At 42.1% G+C, this 20,762-nt stretch overlaps 2 protein-coding genes across 7 annotated transcripts in view; one reads left to right on the top strand and one right to left on the bottom strand.

The window, feature by feature from the left end:
- LOC132076640 (protein zyg-11 homolog B) overlaps positions 1-20,762 on the top strand; it is a 53,172-nt gene that overhangs the window by 24,593 nt on the left and 7,817 nt on the right. The window contains exons 1-5 of one of the 5 annotated variants that reach the window (XM_059477813.1): positions 7,525-7,698; positions 13,497-13,662; positions 16,021-16,775; positions 18,815-18,955; positions 20,185-20,361. In XM_059477813.1, coding sequence (XP_059333796.1) covers positions 13,611-13,662; positions 16,021-16,775; positions 18,815-18,955; positions 20,185-20,361 — 1,125 coding nt within the window. In that variant the 5' untranslated portion in view covers positions 7,525-7,698; positions 13,497-13,610. Of the gene's footprint in view, positions 1-7,524; positions 7,699-7,741; positions 7,831-8,400; positions 8,418-13,496; positions 13,663-16,020; positions 16,776-18,814; positions 18,956-20,184; positions 20,362-20,762 lie in introns of those variants that run through there. The other 4 variants (XM_059477812.1, XM_059477815.1, XM_059477814.1 and 1 more) reach the window with 4 other exon arrangements.
- Positions 3,004-8,024, bottom strand: LOC132076641 (cytochrome c oxidase assembly factor 7). Of its 2 annotated transcripts, XM_059477816.1 has the most exons (4): positions 4,948-8,024; positions 4,672-4,784; positions 4,451-4,591; positions 3,004-3,594 (listed from the first exon to the last, which is right to left on the bottom strand). In XM_059477816.1, exons 2-4 carry the CDS (start codon positions 4,775-4,777, stop codon positions 3,146-3,148), a joined length of 696 nt encoding a protein of 231 aa, XP_059333799.1. In that variant the 5' UTR covers positions 4,778-4,784; positions 4,948-8,024; the 3' UTR covers positions 3,004-3,145. The 2 variants fall into 2 exon arrangements, with proteins under 2 accessions (XP_059333799.1, XP_059333801.1); XM_059477818.1 differs by lacking the exon at positions 4,948-8,024 and having other exon boundaries at positions 4,672-4,867.

Below are 20,762 nucleotides of genomic sequence, written 5' to 3' on the forward strand. Positions count from 1 at the left end.
TTTCCTCTCTCTTCTTGCTTCACCCCCCATAAAAAAGCCAACCCTGAGCAGAACTGTGTTGCTCTGAGGTTTAGTGGAGGATATGCTGGGAAGCATAAGGGAAGAAGGAATTCTTCCCTCTCCACCTACCAAAGGAGAAGAAGAGCTACTTGAGAGTTCTTCTGTCTCACATGATGAAATGAAAAATTGCCAACAGAGTGAATTTCTTTCTGTACTGAACAAAAAGTTTGTCCTATAACAAGGAACACTACTATTTTTGTTTCTTTGTGTGATGATGACACAAAATCTCCCAGACCATCCCTCTGGGTGGGTGTGTACAGCCACAAGAACTCCCTTCACACACACACTGCAGAGAGTTGTTACCAATGGCTGAACAAAAGGTCAGCAAGCTGCAAAACTGCTTTTATTACAATGTAGCACATAAACAGAACCACTAGAACGATTCCCTTTTTCTACAAAATCATGTGGCTTCTTTACCCAACATCATCTTTTGTCCAGGATTAATCCAAATTATACTTAATGACACATGATGTGGTGCCAGTATTTAATCTCAGTTCAAAACCAGCCCTCCACTGGTGATCTTTTCACAGCTGCAGGAAGCATCCTGAAGAGAATGCTTTCATCATTTACAGCCATGTATTCATATGTCTATTTAATTAATTAGGGTTGGCTCCTTCTGAAGTATATTGCTGCTTTATTAATGGTTGTATGCTTACATCAATGCAAACAAATGAAAGGGAAAGCAGACAGTAGTTTAGGAGCTGTGAAGCTGAGATAAACTCCTTTATTTCTTAGAAAACCCACTGATCCTGGAGAGATCAACAGGTTCTTCCATATTTCCAACTATTCTGCTATGATCACATATCTATGACTCTTTCTTTATGACCTCAGAGGCTTTGAAGTAAGTTTTCCTCCAGGAGAACATAAAATTTGGCCTCATTTAACATCAGGTGAAAAAAAGAGCAGGAAGATATTGGTCTTTTGGTCTTACCTCCATAATATCAGAGCAAGATGGTTATAAGCCACGATTTGCAGGAAAATTTTCAGCTCTAAAGAGTTTGATTATGTCTCCTGAACAGAATCTTGAGGTTGAGAATAGACTGCTATTCATAGAGTGGATACTCTGCTACAGACTGCATTTACCACGCATAATTTTTAATACACTGAAATGAGACTGGCTGCCCTTTTTTTTGGATGCTTTGTCACTTTGGAGGGAAAGGAGTCATATAGGTGAGGGTATTAGCTATCTAAATGCACCTGTCATCAATATTTGTGCAAAGAACATATAGGTGTGCCCAGAGCAGGCAGCAAACTGCTCAGAGACAGCCTGAAAACACAAGAGTCTTCCTTAATTTGGGTTTGCCTTTTCAACCAGTGATGCAAAATTGGACGACACTACCTAAACTTATCTTACTTCACAGCTTTAATGAAAATGGTTTGCTTTATAGTATTTAAGCTCCGCAAGTCTGTGAGTTCTCAAGTGCTACGAAAAACCTTCCCCACAACATGCACTTTATGTATGGCTTTAATTATCCAGTGTTACTCTACTGAGGATGTTCTGTGGTGCCTGTTTGCTGTGTTGATTGGAAGTTCCTGGCAGGATCACTGACAGTCATTAGTCCTGCTGGAAGAAAACTGCTCCAGTGTTTGGGCTGAGGATCTGAACAAGGCACTCTGTGGCAGTGAGCATTACAGGGCTTAAAATACCCCCCAATTCTCCAGTGCCTTGACCCACCTGTAATTGCCTACTCCAGAACACACAGATTCCAAACTGTTTTATTACTAGTGCTAACACTCCACAGCAGTAGCATTTACTTACCTTTCCCAAGTGAAACAAATGTCCAGAACAGTACCTAGCAAAAAATCAAAGAGTGCTCCTCTAAGAGCTTCACCTTTTTGAACTGCCAAAAAATAAAAACTGTTGACAGAAAAATTACTCTGATTTTGCCACCGCTATTTGTTTTTTTCCAGGCTGCACCAGTGTGCAGTTTTCACACACTGCCATCTGTTGTTACAGGGTGCCTGTGTCACTTCTATGCTGTGCAGTTTGGGTTTCTGTTCCAGCAGCAAACATCCTTCCCAAGAACTCTGCTAAATTGGAAGAACTGCTTTAATTCATGCATGCAGTGAGATTCCAACAACTCTGCTTTCACTCGTGGCCACAGCCAAAGTAATGTTGCTTTTAATCCCACTTCACTTATTTCAATAGTGAAGTTTGTATCTGTATTTAGTCCAGAGCCAGAGGATTCAGGTTCTGAGTAGTAAACTTACAGCAAAACACACATACCACAAACATCACATATATTTACACACACCAAAATTACAAAGGATCCTGTCAGTGCACAAATATATTTACAAACACTGCCCTGCTTATTTAAACAGCTGTTTCAGAATCTGTATGTTTAGCTGCAGTTTGCATATATATAGGTTATGGATTTAAGTCCAGGATCTGATGAGTTAGCACCTTGTTCCCTAAATCTGAACTAGAGAAAATAGAACATAATGTTCCAGAAGCTAGCAGGAAGGTAAAATGATTTGTGTGGGATCAAATAAGGGGCAATTTTGTGTTGGGAGAGCAGCCTGAAGCACCCAGGCACATATGACAGGCAGATACACACTCACAAACCAGTTGGCAGCTGGAGGAATTAAGGGAGACAGGAATTGGCCTAGACCTACGGAATTACAGATGAATATCCATGACTCAGAGCAGCTCACACAAGGGTGCAGCTATCAAAGTTCTGAAAATGCTTGTGAGAGATGCAACCGTTCAGACTGCCCAAGCTGGACTACCTGCAGTTGTGATTTTTGTGTGTTAGAACTGGTCAGAGCACAAACCTGGATATTGAAGAGTTGGACACAAAAGAAATCCTTTGTGCTTGAAACCATGTGGGAAAAACTCCCAAAAGACCACAAGTTTTTGGCTTGGGAAGAGAAGGATCTAAGCAAAACACACTCAAGAACTTGTGTGTTCAAAAACACAGAAATGCACAGCAGAGATAGTAATTTGTCGTATCCATATAAATATAATTTTATTTGCATATCCAAATACAGGATATTTATTTAGACGAAAACTGTACTCTCACAATTTAAAAAACAAGTTCACTTGCCATTTAAAAACCAGTCTTAATATCTGCATCTGCCAGTTTTACTCCCCAAATGTTAGAGAACTTTCAGCTTCTTTCTGTTCTTTATGCAATTGTTTTGCCCTGTTTTTCAGATCCTCTGCCTTGGCATCATTCTTCTCAACGCCATCTCCCAGTTTGTACATGCGGCTGGCGTTGGCACAAGCCCACACGTGCCCCAGCTCACAGCCCTTCAGCGAGTACTTCAAGGCACTGCTCATGTCCTTGGGGACCCCAGCAGCTCCCTGCAGGTATATCACACTCAGGTTGAAGCAGCTGGGAGCAAAACTGCCATCACAGGCTTTTGTGTAATAGTCTCTAGCAGCAACAGGGTCAGGCTGATCACCGTTGGCTCTCCCGTCCTGGGCCAGCAGCCCAGCGCTGTGACATGCATTTGCTGACTTCTTCCCACCTTTCTCACACGACTTGATGAAGGATTTGTAGGCAGCTTTCAAATCTGGGCTGAGTCCACCTGTTGGTCAAGACATTACTGTGAGGACATGTTAAAACAGCTGGGAGCTTTCTGCTTTGCAGGATGCTTCCCACTGGAAACACAGCATCCATCACTTTAGATACTACACTCAACATTTAGGACTTCAGAGACACTACTGTTGTCTCAGTGACGAACATTCTGCTAATGTCTTTGACTTAGAAAACTGTCCTCCACTCACCAGTAAGCACAACAGCACTGGTATCCAAAAAATAATCCAGATCCACAAAACACTCTTTCCATTACTACATCCTTTACATTACTACAACACTCTTTACATTACTACATACATGGTTTTATTACCGTACACTAGGCAAATATTATTTTGCCAGTATACACCAAGGTTGTTACTGGTTTTGAACTACAGTAATAATATTGTTCCTTACTAGTAACTTCATTTGGAAGATCTCTGTCTAATTTAAGCTTTTCATTACTGTGCCAGCAAATACATTTTGAACAGCCTTGGGGACTACTGAGGTATGCATATTACTAGTCTTTGAGTTTCCTTCTTTCTTACTTTCTTCTGTCTGACAAGAAGAAATGTTGTGAACTGAATATGCAACAACACTGAGCACTGGCTGTACGTACCTGTCAAACAGTTGTAATTATAAAAAAAAATACATAGTTAACGTAAAGCTGATTTTTCAGAAGGAAGCAATTTTAGGTTTTCCATCCTCCCCCAACTTTTATGAGGTGACCATGAAAGGGGAGGGACAGGTAGTTGCTCCTTCAAGGTCAGGAGGACAGGCAGGTGTGCGGGTGGCCAGCAATCGGAGCAGGTTGCCCGGGGAGGCGGTGGAGCCACCTGCGGCCCGAGCCCCAGAACCCCCCTGCCCACCTTTGCCGAGGGCCTGGTAGGCCCCCAGTTTGTAGCAGCTCTCGCTGTGCCCGTGCACCTCGCAGTTGTCGCGCAGCACCCGCGCCGCCGCCACGAAGTCCTTCCTGACAGAGTCCAGGTAATCGGCGAAGCGCTGGCAGCCTGCAAGGCACGGCACACGGGCTGAGCCTCCTGCCGGCCCCGCGGCGGGCGGCGAGCGGGGGGCGGCGGCAGGGCCTTACCGTCCGGGTCCTTCTCCTTGAAGCACTGGTAGCTGTACTCCACGTGCAGGTTCTCCAGGTACGCCCGCACCTCCTCCTCGTCCGCGAAGTTGACGAAGCCGGCCATGGCCGCGCTGGGTCACGCCGCGATCGCGGCGGCGCCACCGGTGAGCGCCGAGCGCTCGATTCGGCACCGCCCCCCGGGGCCGCCCCTTCCCCGACCGCCCGTGCCGTACCCGGCCCCGCCTCCGCCCGCCCCTTCCCCGCCCGCTGCGACCGCCCGTACCGGCCCCGTACCCGGCCCCGCCTCCGCCCGCTTCTCCTGCTCCTTTGCCGGCCGCTCCTCCAGTCACTCCCCAGCCTCTCTTCGCGTCCGTTCCCTTACAGCTCCTCTCGTTACTTCCGTGCGCTCCCGGGGTCGTCGGGAACTCTGAGGGTTCAGCAGTTTTAAGCGATAACACACTGCTAGAACTTTACTTTCAGAGTTTGCGCCATGCGTATTCCCGATGTCTGATTCAGCACAACCCAGAGACTGAGACATGACAGTCGCGCTCTGCATGGCCTAGGAGCAGGGCTGCTTTCCCTGTTCCTCAGTCCGCCTCCTGCACACTTTTGTCTGGATTAACAGCTCGATAATTTCCAAATCCGTTTTAGAACAGAAGTGCTGCTGTGAGAGACTGCTCCCAGCCCCCACTCCTTTCTGCGGTACCACAAAAGCTCTCCCAGGTGCTTTTTGAAGTACTGGAACCTGCACTGAGCAGGCAGTGCTGGGGCACTGGGAACACCCAGAAACGGGTAAGGACTGAACACACAACCAACCCTGCTTCTCCTGGATCTGAGAATCCCCCTGCCATGGGCAGGGACACCTTCCACTCTCCCAGGTTGCTCAAAGCCCCATCCAACCTGGCCTTGAACACTTCCAGGGATGGGCACCCATAACATTATGGATTAATTTAACCCAAATGTGATAACAGAATACTTACAGAAAACATGGCACACCCCAAATGTGATAACAGAATACTTACAGAAAACATGGCACACTATCTAATTCCAGCAGTTCTGAGCACAAATTGAATTTTTTGTGAGTAAAGTAGCACATTAGAAATCTGTGTGAAGAATTGCTTAAAATCAATCCAAGCTTGAGTTAAAATAAATTTCAAAGAATATTTGCAATATTTGCAAATGCCTTGTCCCAAATTATTTAGTAGAGTAACACCAGCTTGTCGAGTTTTTTGGGATAAATAAAACTCAGTTAAATCCTGTGCAGTCTCCCATAGAAAGAAGCCTTATCCTTTATTAAGGACTAGAGCTACCAGGACTAGCTGGACTGGCAGCAAATCCTGTCAGGTGTATAGCTGAAACACCAGTTACATCTTCTATAGTATTTCCTTAAAACTTTTTAGACTGTTAAAAATTTGGTTTGAAGTTAAAACACATTTTCCATGTGCAGCTAAAGTCTTGTTTTCAATATGTATTGACCAAAACTCACTGCCACATGTGTGAGACTGCAGGAAGAAGTTACACATTGCTTGGCCAGTGCTGGCTGCAATCTGAGAAGGTTCGTGTGAACCTCCATCCTGGATGGGGCCTTTAGAAGGTGAACTGCTTTTGTACCAGCAATACTGTTTCTCTGAAAATCCAGCATTTCAGTTTGCACAGGCTCAGTAGAAATTCCTTGAGTTTATTAAAGTCCTTGAAGACTCTGCTCTTGCTGGGATTTTGTCTTTGCAGCTCCTGATGCCAATGCTGAGCCTGTGCCAACTCAACCATATGGCTGCTCCAGACCAGGAGTGGATTCCTGAGTACAGGCTAAGAACAGGCACTGGGAGCAGGGGGTCAGGCTGTCACTGAAAGTTTTCACTGCCTGAGCCCAGTTCCTATCATAAATTTGGAAAACAAGACATCTGGTGATAGGTCAGAGTGAATCAGTGAATTTAAAAGCCATTGAAAGAACAGTCTGGAAGCTTGCAAAGACATTATGAAGTGGAAGAAACATGTAATGGACTAAGAATAATAGTATGAGCTGCTTCCTTATCTAAGCTAATATCTGTGCCCATAATTATATAAGTTGTTTCTTCTAAGCAGATTAGGTTTTTAAGTGGTTACATTCAGAACATGAAGATTCTTAATTCTGTGCTTGTCAGATCCTGAGCATGTAATATATTTTCTCTACATCAGCAGTCTAATCTAAAGAATTAGAACTATAACTGACCATTGTTATGCAGTCCTTAAACTGGTAAAACTGTGTTTCATAGTATTAATAAAATCTTTTGCCATCTGGTAAAGAAAGAAACATAAATAATTTTGGTAATTGTTCCTTAATTTTTATTTATGTGTCTTGCTGGTTGGCTGGTTTGCAAACAACAGTTATCCAAAGCTTCTGCATGTAGAATCAGCAATTCTTTTACATAAATTCTATAGTCTAATTAATTTTATTTGGATAGGGTATTTGTATCACTCTTTACTTTGTATCCTGAAACAAGAAATAACTATATTCTTTTGACCAACAGTACATTGTATGTATTGGTTGGGAGACAGGTTTTCTTCACCACTACTGTCATCTGAAACCTGAAATTACTTTGTACGGAATGCTTACAGCAAAGCTCCCCCCCCAAAGCAGGCGGGCAGAACCTATTGTACTGGTGCACGTTATTATTCATATTACCAGAATAAACCAGTTTGTGCAGGAAACACGAACTGCAGAGGCTTGAGAGCACCAAGCGTGAAGCCGACGCCAGTTCACGGCTGTGGGAGGTCCCAGGGCCACAGAGCTGCTGCTCACCTGCTCCAGCCGGGCGCTCACCGGCGCCTCAGAGCTCTCGGGTCCCGGCTCCGCTACGGGAGCAACCATGCCCAAGAAAAGGTCCCACACAGTCGTAGCAAGAGAGGCCGATGCTTTTTGCTGCGCAATGGCCCCTTTTCCCCACACTTCGAGCCTAAAACGCGAGTGTTGAGGCTCCGCTCCCCGAGCACGGCACCAACCTGTGCTGGCGCAGCCCCTTTAAGGGAGGCGGGATCCCGGCCGGCTGAGGCAACATTCACTTCCAGGTCGGGGGGGTAAACACGGGGGAAGGGAGGGAGGGAAAGAAAAAAAGCGTAAAGAGAAGGAGCCCAGCGACGGGACCGGCTGGCTGGGCGCTCGCCGGCGGCACCCAGCGCCGCGATGGTGAGCGGGTGACGGTGGCGGGCAGGGACGGGGGAAGGAGGGAGGCAGGAAGGGAAGGGAGGCAGGGAGCTGTTCTCCTGCAGCCCCGGGTGCCGGACTCGGCGCAGGTAGCGGAGGTGACCCCGGGGAAGGGGCCGCCATGGCGGCGGCGCAAACCCGGCTGATGGGCTCAGGCAGAGCCCACTCCCTCCCGTCGGTACCGCGGCCGGGCCGGGGCAGCCCCGCCGTTCGTTGTGTAACCGCGGCGCTGCCGCCGTTATGTAAAAGGGCACCCGAGACCCGGCGGACGGCAGGGAGGGAGGCTCGATCCCGGCTTGGTGTGCCCCGGTGTCCCCAGGGCGCCGGGGGGGCGATGACGGCCGGCCCAGACCCGCCGCCCTGAGCGGCCCCTCACGGCTCCGTGCGGCGCCGACCACCCGCAGCCGCCAGGGCGGAGCGGGCAGAGCCCCTCGGCCGGCCGGAGTGAGGGCTCAGCCCGGCTCTGCACAGCCCGGCCGCCTGTGCCTCCTCCGGCTCCTGCCTCCACCAGCCCCCCACAGCACCTTCCCACTGGGAATTGCTTTGTCCGGGCTCTGTCTGCAGGAAGCCGTGCCAAGGCTCGGTGCGTGGGCCTCGCTGAGCTCTCCCAGCACGGAGCTGCCAAAGGAGCAGCCTTTCCCTGCTCCAGACAGGCCGGAGCTGAACATATGGCAGCTGTTTGGATTGCTCCTCTGCTCCAGGCATGAGTGTGCAGATTTCCTTTTCAAGGACTAGCAGCAGCTTCCTGGGCAATCTAGTCTCATCCCTTGTCATGAAAAGCCTGATTTCAGTCAATCCCCTAATAAAGTTATGTGTCATTGTTATTGAAGTAGGTACATTTTGTGCCTGCTCATTAATCAGTGAACTAGGGTAGAATTTCATTGCTTAACTATGTACTGATGTCTAAATTTATGGCAAAACTTCCAGTTCATGGCATTTATACATGCCTTTGTTGCTGTGCTTGCAGTGTGTTTTTCTTTAATGGCTTTTTTTTTTTCCGTCTATAGTTTATATATATTGTGCTGTATTTATTTATTGGTAGCATTTGTATCTCTCACCTTTTGATCTTCTAGGCTAAGAGAAGCTGGGTTTATGTCCTATTTCCAATGTACTTTTCATCCCCGGAGTGTTCTAGTAGCTGTTACCTTTAAACTGGAATGGTGCAGGTATCTCTTAACATAAATAGCCCTGTGAGATCTCCTGAGTGTCTTAAAAGTGACTTAATCCTTCCTTTTTTTTTTTGTGCTTCTCCTGGCACCTTCTTTGGCTGCTTCACCCTGATTTTTTTGTGGTTCAGCACACCACTCTGGTTCCACTCTCTATCATTTTTAATTTATGAACGTGTCTCTGAAGTTCTTGATAATAATCTTAAAATATGTAGCCTTACTATGTAGTTCTTATGTGACACTATTTAATTTTAGGCCTCTTGTGATGGCTGCTGACTTTGTATCAGTAGCAGCTTTAATCTCTATGTTCCCACCTCTTGTGCCAGAATAGTTAACGTTAAATTGGAGTTTTGAGCATAATCCTTCCTTGAGTCTGGCTAATAAATCACCTACTTCTGTTTAATTCCATTTAACTTAATTTAAATGGGATAATCATAAAGCTTTCTTAGTAGCATAAATCATGAAACTGTTTATTTTTCACTGCCTTTCCTCTCTTAGCACTCAGAGGAATTTTGGTGGCTGTTGCTTGAGTTGTTATTTCTTAATTGTTTTCAGAATGTTCATTTTAAGAAAGTAAGTAAAGATTTGGGGCTGTGGAGAGGTAGAAAACAGCTGGAAAACATGGTACAGCCAACACCAAAACTGAGGCTCTAAATTACCTCTTTTTTTCTGTTAATGTTTTGAGAGAAATGACCACCACAAACTGAAAAGTCCTTAATCCTGTACCCATCTCATCCTTTGAGACTTTAGAGAGGGAAAAGCAGGTGGTCCTGGCTCACAGAGACTTTGCATGTTTGGGGTTTGTCATGCTGAGTCTGCAATTGGGTGTAAACCTTGGGGAGCACATCACAGGCATGGCTCTGTCAGAGATGAAATTGGTATTTGTCTTCCAGTGTTACATACTGATTTATTGAGGGAGAACAAGAACCAGCCAAAACAAAACACTACTGATGGAAAAAAAAAATTAGATTTTTAATGAGTCTGAGAGACAGAGCCTGTAGGAACTGAGTCTGCCAGGCTGGAGTTGGTAGGATCACAACCTCTGTGATTAGTAAGGCCCACACAGCAGTGGAATTTTTTTTTCCTTTGTAAAGCTAGATTGTAATGACTGACAGAAAACAGCAGTTATACCTGTTTCTTATTTTTCTTTAGATATTGTTATATAAGCAGGTACTTCCCTGGTGATGCTTCCCCAAATGAACAGGATTTTATTTTGATACTCACACTCAGCCATTATAAACTGGGTTTATAATGTTTGCCTTAAGGTTCTTTAACTTATTCCCAGTGCTTTAATGTGTCCCCTTAAGTTCTTTTTGCTTTTGAACTGCACTTCAAGATATGTGTTGAGTATATTCTAGTGGTGTTTAAAGCTGATTCATGGGATTCTCACAAGAAGAAGTGGAGGATAATGTTCTTTGGGAAAACCTTTCCTGGTGTGAGCTCGAAGCTGAGCTGGTAACATCAAGTTGGAGCTGGTTTTGCATTTCAGTTCACCTCTGTATTGGGTTTCTGTCAGAGGGCAGTAGCCAGGTAGTTTACCCCATCCCCCTGCATACTTCTGGTTGGCTTTGATTATATTGAGCACTTTAAAAGTTTTTTAAAAAAAATAATTAATTTAAATAAACATTTAAAAGCCCATCTAAATGCAATTATTCTACTTTTTATGCTATTCCATAAGCTAGCCAGGTTTTAGATGTGTCACATTGCTCTCATAATATATGTTTTAGTTAATGAAGGCACCCCATCTTGCATCATGTAATTCATAATTTTGTGTTTTGGGGAATTAATTTTTATATTTGTTTCCTGGCTACTCAATTAATTTGATATAATGAAAGAAACTGTGAGGTTAATTGAAAAATCAGATAATTAAGATGACTATGAAAACGTAAAATAGCATAATGGAAGTTCTACTTAAAAACTGCTGGGTGATGTTTATTAAATAATAACAAAAAAATTCAAGTGCTCTGCTAAGGTTGACATACATTTATAGTGAGAGATAAATATAAATATATAAATAGATATATATAAATATATATATATATGAAGTGAAGTGATCAGAAAACAAATGACAGGTTTGTCTTCAGCCTGACATTCAAAAGCAGAGCCAGAGAAATGAACCACTTAAATTCTGACCTTGTAAGAGCTTAAATACAACTTTAACTGGGCAATATTGTCTTGAAGTATAGAAGAGTGAGAAAAGGAATGCCTCCAGCTCACATGAAAGGTTTCCAGACTGCATTTGAGTTGTTCTATTTCAGTATCAGGCGGCTTAGGGAATTGTTTTTAGGATGCTTGTCAGAGGACTTTATTAGATACAGATAAAAACATTTTGCCTGTCTGCCCAGGTTACCTCAGGAGCCTTTGTCAGGGGTGTTTGCTCAGCCTTTGGGTAGCAAGTTGAAGAAATATTACAGATGTTTTCTATAGTGGGAATGAGTGGAGTTCATAAAAACAGAACTGTTTTGTTTGCAAGTGTAATTGATCCCTGCTTGTGCTTTTTGTTCCTTGATTGTATGGAGATGCCCTGCATGAACTTCCAGAGGGATTATGTAAAAATTCAACTTGCATTTCCAAAGGACAGATTGGCCACTCAGAGGTACTGGTTGAAAAAATAGTTTTCTGAGTCATATGCCAGTGGCCTATCTACAGGGCTAAAAATTCTCATTGGAGTTTGTTCACTGATACTTCAAAGTGTTTCAGTTTTTCTGGCAGACAGGAAGGAACAGTTCCAGGAGGAATGAAGAGAGACTGTATTCTGGTTTTGTCATCTTTGAGCATCAAATTAGAAACAAGATCTAATGGAGATGTGGATGTCTTTGCTTCAGTGGGAATGATTTTCATACACCTTTGAGTAGAGATTCTGATTTTTGTTTGATTCATCAGCTGTCATAGAAGTCCTGGGTATATATATTGATTTCAAGTTTAAAAGGAAATTTTCCCATCTCACATAAAAAATGTACTATTTGAAAATAGTCAGGCATCATTGCACACTACAAAGAAACAAAAAGAAACATCAGACATTCACAATTCCAAATTCTGTCCTTCATTTTCTTATCCTCTTAAGATTGGAGGCAGCCAAAATTGCTGTTTCCTGGTATGGGAGCAAGTTGCATCACAAAGTAACTCCTGTTTTTATAACAATACAATGTAATAATAAAGTAAAAAATAATGAAACTTAAGCACTTAGCAAAACTGAGTCAAAGGATTAAAAGTTGCATGTCAAAAGCTGCAAAAGGAGCTTGCATTTGAATAATTTGGAGATTTTACTTCCCAAGCCTGTACTTAAGTCTTCAGGAGCCATTAAACTGCAGTCTCTAATTGTTGTTAATACATGATTCATTAAAGATAGACTCCATTCCATCTTTGCCCTAATGTGGTACCTCCCAGTCCTCAAATATGTGCACCTTATTTTAGAATACTTATCTCTGTAACCTTATTTATATTTCTCCTCTATAACCTTTTACATATTTCAGTACTCCTGTGATCAGCATATTAGGCAAGCGAAGCAACAGAAGTTAAATGGGCTGAGAAAGAAAGGTGAAATTATCCAGAATTTTCTGTATAAAAGGGAAGCTACTATTTTTCCTACAGATGAGATCTGACAACAGTTGATGCTGTTATTTTCAATATTGTCTGGGGGAGTATGTACCAGTCACTCGGCCTTCTTTTGTGTGGTGCTGGGGATGATTCACAGTGCTGAGAGTCATTCTTTATGTTGATTAATCTGTGTGCCTGAAAACAGTAGGTTATTATTAGACATGGAATAAAAAAACCCTTTGAGATTTTCATGTATCAGTGTACATCCTCAAACTCGGAGGCAAAAGATCAAGTTTATATTCTGCCTTGTCCTTTGTACCCAGACTTGTGCTATAGATGATTTCCAGGTGCAGAGTGCCTGGAAAGAGGAAAAGGATCACTGTAATAGATGTTAGTTTATTGCTGCACAAGATTTGGAATTAAACTGGTTCTTTTTGGGTTTCATTTTTGGATGTGAAGCTGTAGCTGCTCTTTTCAGTATCAATAATTGCTCCTATATATGCAATTTATCTGCAATATCTGCATTTCTTATGTAGGTTGGTAGCAGACTTCTAATATACATTGACTTAAATGAAAGATTAAAAGAAATATTTTAAGTCTAGATGTATAATTTGATTTTTAAGTCTTCTTTCAGTCTGTCTTGATTGATTAATTCCCAGTAGACTTCATAAATTAAAGTTGTTTTTCAGCAGTTGCATTACTTCCTCTGGGAACACAAGTAGTGTTCAAAGCACAGCAGACGTGGCTGGATGTGGTTCTGGGGATGCCAGGGGACAGAGGCTCCCATCAGTTTGGCCAGTTGTTCACTGTGTGACCTGACTTTGTGTGGCCCTGAGGGAGACATCTCCTCTTGTAATATTTGCCAGACTAACAAAAAGACATTATAGAGTAATGGAAGGTTCACAGAAAGAATGACTTCACTAAATCCCCTTTGTTTCTTTGTGTCTTGCATGTGACAGGAGGAAGCTTCTCCATATTCTTTACTTGATATCTGTTTGAATTTCCTGACTGCCAACCTAGAGAAGTTCTGCACAGAAAGGCAAGATGGGACATTGTGCTTGCAGGAGCCTGGAATGTTCCCTCAAGAGGTGGCTGATCGACTGCTGCAGACGATGGCATTTCATGGTAAAAACAATCATTTATGGCTCAGTGGTGAACTTATTTCACTGGAATGTGACATTGCAGTTCTGCTATATTTTCTAGTAGAATCTGCTGCTGCAGCTGTTAAAACTGAGTTCTGTAATCCCTTAATAGAGAATTTTTGTTATTTTTGCTTTACACAGCTTCAGCTGAGCTTTGCATTGCCACATAGATCTAAATAGGAAGTTCTTAGTCTTGGTTTATGATTTTACTGTTCCTTTATTTGAACATTTTTCAATCTTCTTTCAATAATTTCACAAAAAAAACCAAAAAAAGATTCTACTACTTCTAGCAACAATATCTCTTGAAGAGCATTTAATTGGATTTTTTTACTGTGTGCCCCTGTGATTAAGTTAGAACAAAACCTTGGGATTCATTAAAGCAGTTTCTCATCTCTCTTAATACTTTTATTGACATGAAATTATTTGTTTCAAAGCACTCAGTTTTAGAGTGGTGTAAACAGCTTATGGTATCCTTACATTTTGTGTACTGGCTTACTGGCTCTCTTGTCAGCATTTCTCTGAGGATAGGGCTGCCATCTTGGTTGCTTGCTTTAAGCATGATAAAATTTGTATAATAAAATATCTATCATGAAAAAGCAAAGGTATAAGTTGTGCTAGAGTAGAGATAAGAGATCCATTCCTTGAGATGCTGGAGATTTTTGTTAAAAAAATTAGACATGACACTAGAAAAATTACTGTAAACAGACCAAACACCCTATCCTATAGATGCAGATTTTATTTGGGTCTTACTGGGCAGGTAATGGATTTCTCCAGTTGTTCTGGTCAGAAGAAACAGAAGGAATTGTCCTAAAATAGACAAGCTCATAAAAAAGGGTAATCTTTAATATACACTATTTTCTGATAAGGAGTTATTTAGAGTAGTCCCAAGAAATCAGATTCAAGGAAACTGAATTACCAGAAACTCACTAGCAATGCTGGAAGTGGTGAAGACATTTTCGGACACCAAAATACCACAAACATAAAGAATGCAGGATGGAAAAAAGGTGTGTGGCAGGTAAACTCAATGTGACTAAGGTAGGCCAGGGAGAGAGCTTTGGTCCTTAAATCATGAGATTAGCAAAAATTAAGTAATTTAGTGATACTTTAACCAGACTGTAATTATATCTATTGTTTTTAATTTTTCTGCTCCATACCAGTTGTTCCATCCCATATTTTTGCTTTCCCTGAAAAAGAGGGAAGTAGACCCCTCACTGCTTGGTCAGAAGTGCCTGAAGCATTTGCTCCTTAGAAAGGTCTGCAAATCTTTATATTTGACTTTGTCACACAGGTAGTTACTAGCCCATGACTTAAATCCAAACTGTTGTGGCAATGTTGTTATTATTCAAATAAATTGCATTTTTATTTCATTTTCTTTGTTAAATATGTGTGAAGATAGGAGATTAAAAACTAGGAGAGTTGTTGACATTTATAACCTTGTAGGAGCAAAACTAGGACATGTTCTTCCTACTCCTGTTGTGTGGATGCCTGTGCAGCTGCACCCTTCACATGGCTTTTTGTAATCCTTCTGTTCATAAGACACTAAGATTTCATATTTGTATATTCAATGCATTTTTGATAATTCAGGGAACTCAGTGTATTGTTTCAGTTAGGATGTTGCCAGTGTCTTGCAAGAAAAAGCTACTTTTGAATTCTTTCTACAGAGTAAAAAGATTGTTGCTTTTTCTTTTTTTCATTGCTGTCTTTTTCTCCTTCCCACCCTTTCCTTGCCCTCTTCTTTCTATTCTTTGAATCACTTCTTAGGTTTCTTTCTCACATTCAGCTTGTTTCTGAGCAACACTCCTACCTTCTTCATATAGAACTTAATAAGCTTAATTTAGTATTGATCCTACTTAAGAATTCAGTCAAATGCTAGATTATGTAGTTAAAGCAAGATGAGAACAAGTCATTGATAGGTGGTGCAATCTTGAGGTTAATAGAACTGTGGCCAGAGGAGAATTGCACTCAGAAATTTTGAAATTCTGCTTTTAGCACACTTCTAACCAGTTCAGTGAGAAAAATACAGCAAATGAGTGCAGCACTCTAATTGTTTATGAATCATACCCATATTTTATTTATTTTGTGTTCCATTTTCTGAACCAAACAGGTAACGTGCATTTGCTGCTTCTTATTTATCTGTCCTATTCTTAAGCCTGGAATTTTCCAGACACGACCTCATAATCTTCAAAGTGGAGTCGCAAACGTAGGATTTTGGGATCGGTGGTGTAAGGATCTGAGGGAAACTACTTTGTAATTAATTTTCTCTGCCAACACTTTGTACCCTTTACTGTCCAAGTGGTGGTGTGTAACACTGGAGCCAAGCACTGATGCTGTTTTCCCACAGGGCTGCTCAACGATGGCACCGTGGGCATCTTCCGAGGCACCCAGATGCGCCTGAAGCGCGCCTGCATCCGCAAGGCCAAAATCTCCGCCGTGGCTTTCCGCAAAGCCTTCTGCCATCACAAGCTGGTGGAGCTGGATGCCACGGGGGTCAATGCAGATATAACAATCACAGACATTATCAGTGGACTGGGCAGCAATAAGTGGATCCAGCAGAATCTGCAGTGCCTGGTGCTGAACTCACTGACTCTTTCTCTGGAAGACCCCTACGAGAGGTGTTTCAGTCAGCTGTCCGGGCTCCGCGCGTTGAGCATCACCAACGTGCTCTTCTACAACGAGGACTTGGCAGATGTTGCTTCACTTCCCAGGTTGGAAAGTCTGGATATATCCAACACCTCCGTCACTGACATAACAGCACTCCTCACCTGCAAAGACAGGCTCAAGTCTTTGACCATGCACCACCTGAAATGCTTGAAAATGACCACAACCCAGATTCTGGATGTAATAAGAGAACTAAAATACCTGAATCACCTTGATATTTCGGATGACAAACAGTTCACGTCGGACATAGCTCTTCGTTTACTGGAGCAGAAAGATATCTTGCCTAACCTTGTGTCTTTGGACATTTCTGGAAGAAAACATGTGACAGATAAAGCTGTACAAGCATTCGTTCTGCAGCGGCCCACGATGCAGTTTGTAGGACTGCTAGCTACTGATGCCGGCTACTCAGAGTTCTTAACAGGAGAAGGAAACCTGAAGGTTAAGTGGGGGAATTAATTTCACTGAAAAAATAGAATGTGCAGGGGAAATAGAGCTAATAGTTTGTAAATGTATGTGTGTGTGGGTTCATTTTTTTAAACTGTCGATTATAATTATAATTTAAACTGTTAATTATAATTTCACCTGGCTTTAGGTGAAATTCCTACTTAATTTTGACACAAACTGCTAAATTTACATAATACTGTATATATGCATATACTTGTAAGAGGCATCTGTTTTCTGTGCCTTTTCAGTGAACCATAGATCTTGATTTTCCATATCTAAGAAAGCTGAGCTTTGCCTTGTCTGAAGTCACTTAGTGGGATAATATTTCCTGGATTCCAGACAGTATCTGGCATAAGTCAGCAATGTGTGAGGGGTGGAGGTAGAATTTGCATAAGCTTTGAGCAGTTCATGATTAACGCGGCAGATACAATAAAGCTGAATCACTCAGCTGCTGTTATGCTCCATCACCACTGCTATTTCCTCTTACAATATTTCTACTTGTCTTGAAAGGTCTTCTGGTGATGAGAAGCATCACCTAAGAAGCAATAATTTAGGATGAAAGGCTTCCTCTTCTTGGACAAATCCTCAATTACTTAGCCCCTTAGGATGAGACTATGTTTTCTGAAGTGCATCTATTTATCTTTTAGAGCCAGGCAACAAGACATCATTCCCTGTTCTGTAAAATCTGAAGGCAATTATTGGAGAATAAGCAGGTCAGAATTAATTAAAAAAAAGTTGTTTTAGACATGTCAGTGGTATGTTATCTTTGACACTGAGTTTTCCTTTCTGCTGGGTCTTGAGAATGATGGAAGCTGCAGAGGGAATGAGGAAGAGAGCCTAATGTGTCCATAGTTTAGTCTGTCTCCTGTGCAAGTCTAGTTTTTCACTTCAGTTTTAAAATTCAGAATGCTCTTGTTATAGGCAAGTGGAGTAACACAGCTACACAATTTTTGTATTTTTGCCCCTGAAATTTGACAGTTGTTGAGGGCCAGGTCTCTTGAGTACTTAGTTGTCACAGCTGACAGCAAAGTGTCTCAGTGTTGAAATGCACAGAAAAGGCAAGTTCCCCTTTGGTGTGATTATATCCAGCACCAGGAGGTTATACCTCATGTTTGGTATAAAATAATGCAATGTAATCCTTGCTGTTCAGAATAATTGCTTCATAGAACTGTCTGCACCATGAAAAGGCAGGAAGGAGGAAGGTTCTAGTAATGTGAAAGTCACAATGGACTTGTGGCACTGTGGTTAGCAAAATACAGTTTGCATTCTTTTTTTTTAAAGGCATAATTGTCAAGAAGAGACTGTAGGCTATGATTGGTTTTATTTTGTTTTTTTGGTGACCTAAATTCATTAGTAACTCTACTGAAATATTAAACTGCTTAGTCTAGATACTGCTAAAGAGTAAACAAGACACAGAATTCATGGAAACAGCAGAGGTAAAATATTACTGTCTTTACAGCAGCCCTGTGAAATTTGATTATGAACACTAGGCAGATATTATAGTTGAGAACATGAAACCAAGTGGAAATTTTTCATGTAGGGTATAATTGGCTGTACAACATGTCAGTAAACAGGGCTACCCTGTTCTAATCAGTGGAGAATAAAAAATCCAAGATGCTGTCAGTTCTCTCAAGTCTGTAATATATTCCTGATATCAAAAATTTCAAAAAAACATGCCTGTATACAATGCAGGATGCACAGAATGTGACACTTTATATATAACCTTTTACTTTTTTTGTATGTGCCATGTTAAGTAGAACAATTTTTGCATGCTGCCCTAAGAGTTATAAAAAACAGTGATTGCAGCAATGATTCATTAAATAGTAGGACTGAGGAACAAACCAGTTACACAATTTACAGTTATAACAGAAAATATCATTAAATGGAAACTAGAGCAGGCTGGCAATCATTTGCTTACAGAAAGACTTGGCCAAATCACTGCCTTTGAAACTGCAGCTTTGCATTTTTTGGGAACAAAACTTTGCAACTAAAATGTTGACATCTTGAACTAAAGATTATTTCTGTGTTCACAGGTGTCAGGAGAAGCAAATGAAACTCAGATTTCAGAAGCACTGAAGCGGTACAGTGAACGAGCCTTCTTTGTGAGGGAAGCACTCTTTCATTTATTCAGCCTGACACATGTAATGGAAAAAACTAAGCCTGAAATTTTAAAGGTAAAATAATAGTTTTGATGGTTCTTGTGTGTTCTTCCTGAGCTCATCCCCAAAAGCCTGGTATAAATTAGTTTATAAGCTTTTACCTTTTCGGTTGTGTTTTTGAAGATTAAAATTGTAATGTTAAATAAAAAAAAAAGAACTATTTAAACATGAGGGATGTAGAAGATGCCCTGTAGTGTTTTATGTTAGGCAAAATTGTTCTCTATTAATGGAAATTATCTAAATTTAGTAGCATGTAAATTGATTTTTTCACATACCTTTGAATATGATATGAAATATTCTTCAGATGCTGAATTCTGTCATTAGATCATATCTGCTTGGGTTCTAATCAAAGCTGTGTCTACTCTTATTCACCAGACAGAGCAGTGCCTTCTACTGATGCTCACAAAACATTAATAATAAGGAAAGAATTGAGTGACAGCTTCTCTACTGTCACCCTCCAGCAGGGTAATGGGTGAATGGATATTGTCAGTGTTCTGTATGGGGCTGTAACCTGGAGCCCAAAACTTTCCTTAAAAATCCATTTTAGGCATTGGCTTTCCATGTCTAGAATGTTAGAGATGGTTTAAGTTTTGTAAGGATCCTAAAAAGAGGCACCAGTAGGACACATGGTTTTTATTTTTCTTATCCTCTTCGATGTTGAACAAGTGGCCTTAAATTTGGCATCAATGTCCAAAAGACTTTACCTGTCAGTTATCGACAAGCAAAATATTATTATTAAATGTTTATTTGGTGAGATCACAATCAACATACATAGCCAAAAGCATCATGCAGGAAGAAGCTGCAAAAAATCTGTCCTGACCTACAGCTCAGGATGTGATTCCAAATGGCTCATCACCAAACAACAAGGCACTACATCATTACTGTTGCACTGCAGAAACTCTGTCCTGCATCATTCACCTCTGAAAGGGTTTGGTGATTTTATCCCAGCCTGGTTCTTTCTAGGAATTTCTTGCAGTCTGTGCAGCCTCTTCTTTGAGAGGTTGCTACAAGCTGTGCAAAAGGACTTGGAGCAGTAGAAGTTGCCAGCTTTGAATCGCTGAGCAGAATGAAATGTTATTCCTTGAGAATTCCAATCCCACCAGATGGATTTCTCGCTCAAGTACAAGGCAGGCAGGAATTGGGTGCTGTGAGTCACTGCTGTGGCCTGGAGCAGGAGGCAGATCGTTCTTGGGCTCTGTGTGCAAATGTGTGAGCAGCTAACGTGGGCCACCCTTGTGCTGCAGCTGGTGGTGATGGGCATGAGGAACCACCCCCTGAACCTGCCCGTGCAGCTGGCGGCGAGCGCCTGCGTCTTCAACCTCACCAAGCAGGACCTGGCGGCCGGCATGCCCGTGCGCCTCCTGGCAGACGTCACCCACCTGCTCCTCAAGGCCATGGAGCACTTCCCCAATCATCAGCAGGTACAGGGCAAAGCTCCTCTGCTTTCTGTGCCGTCCTCTGTCTTGTGGGTCTCAACAAAAGGTTTCTCCACGTCCCAGGACCTCGGGGAAATGTGTTTATGGCAAGAAAGTTGTCGGTGATGGAGAGAGACGGGGAGATTGACTCGGTGTGATGGTGTTCACAGGGGGCTTAGGGTCAGATGCTTGTCTCTTCCCTCATCCTATGTTTCAGAAGGCTTGATTTATTATTTTATGATATATATTATATAAAAACTATACTAAAAGAATAGAAGAAAGGATTTCATCAGAAGACTGGCTAAGAATAGAAAAAGAAGAATAATAACAAAGGCTTGTGTCTCGGACAGAGAGTCCAAGTTAGCTGACTGTGATTGGCCATTAATTAGAAACAACCACATGAAACC

Source organism: Ammospiza nelsoni, chromosome 9 (genome assembly GCF_027579445.1).
Source record: "Ammospiza nelsoni isolate bAmmNel1 chromosome 9, bAmmNel1.pri, whole genome shotgun sequence".
Lineage (NCBI taxonomy): Eukaryota > Metazoa > Chordata > Aves > Passeriformes > Passerellidae > Ammospiza > Ammospiza nelsoni.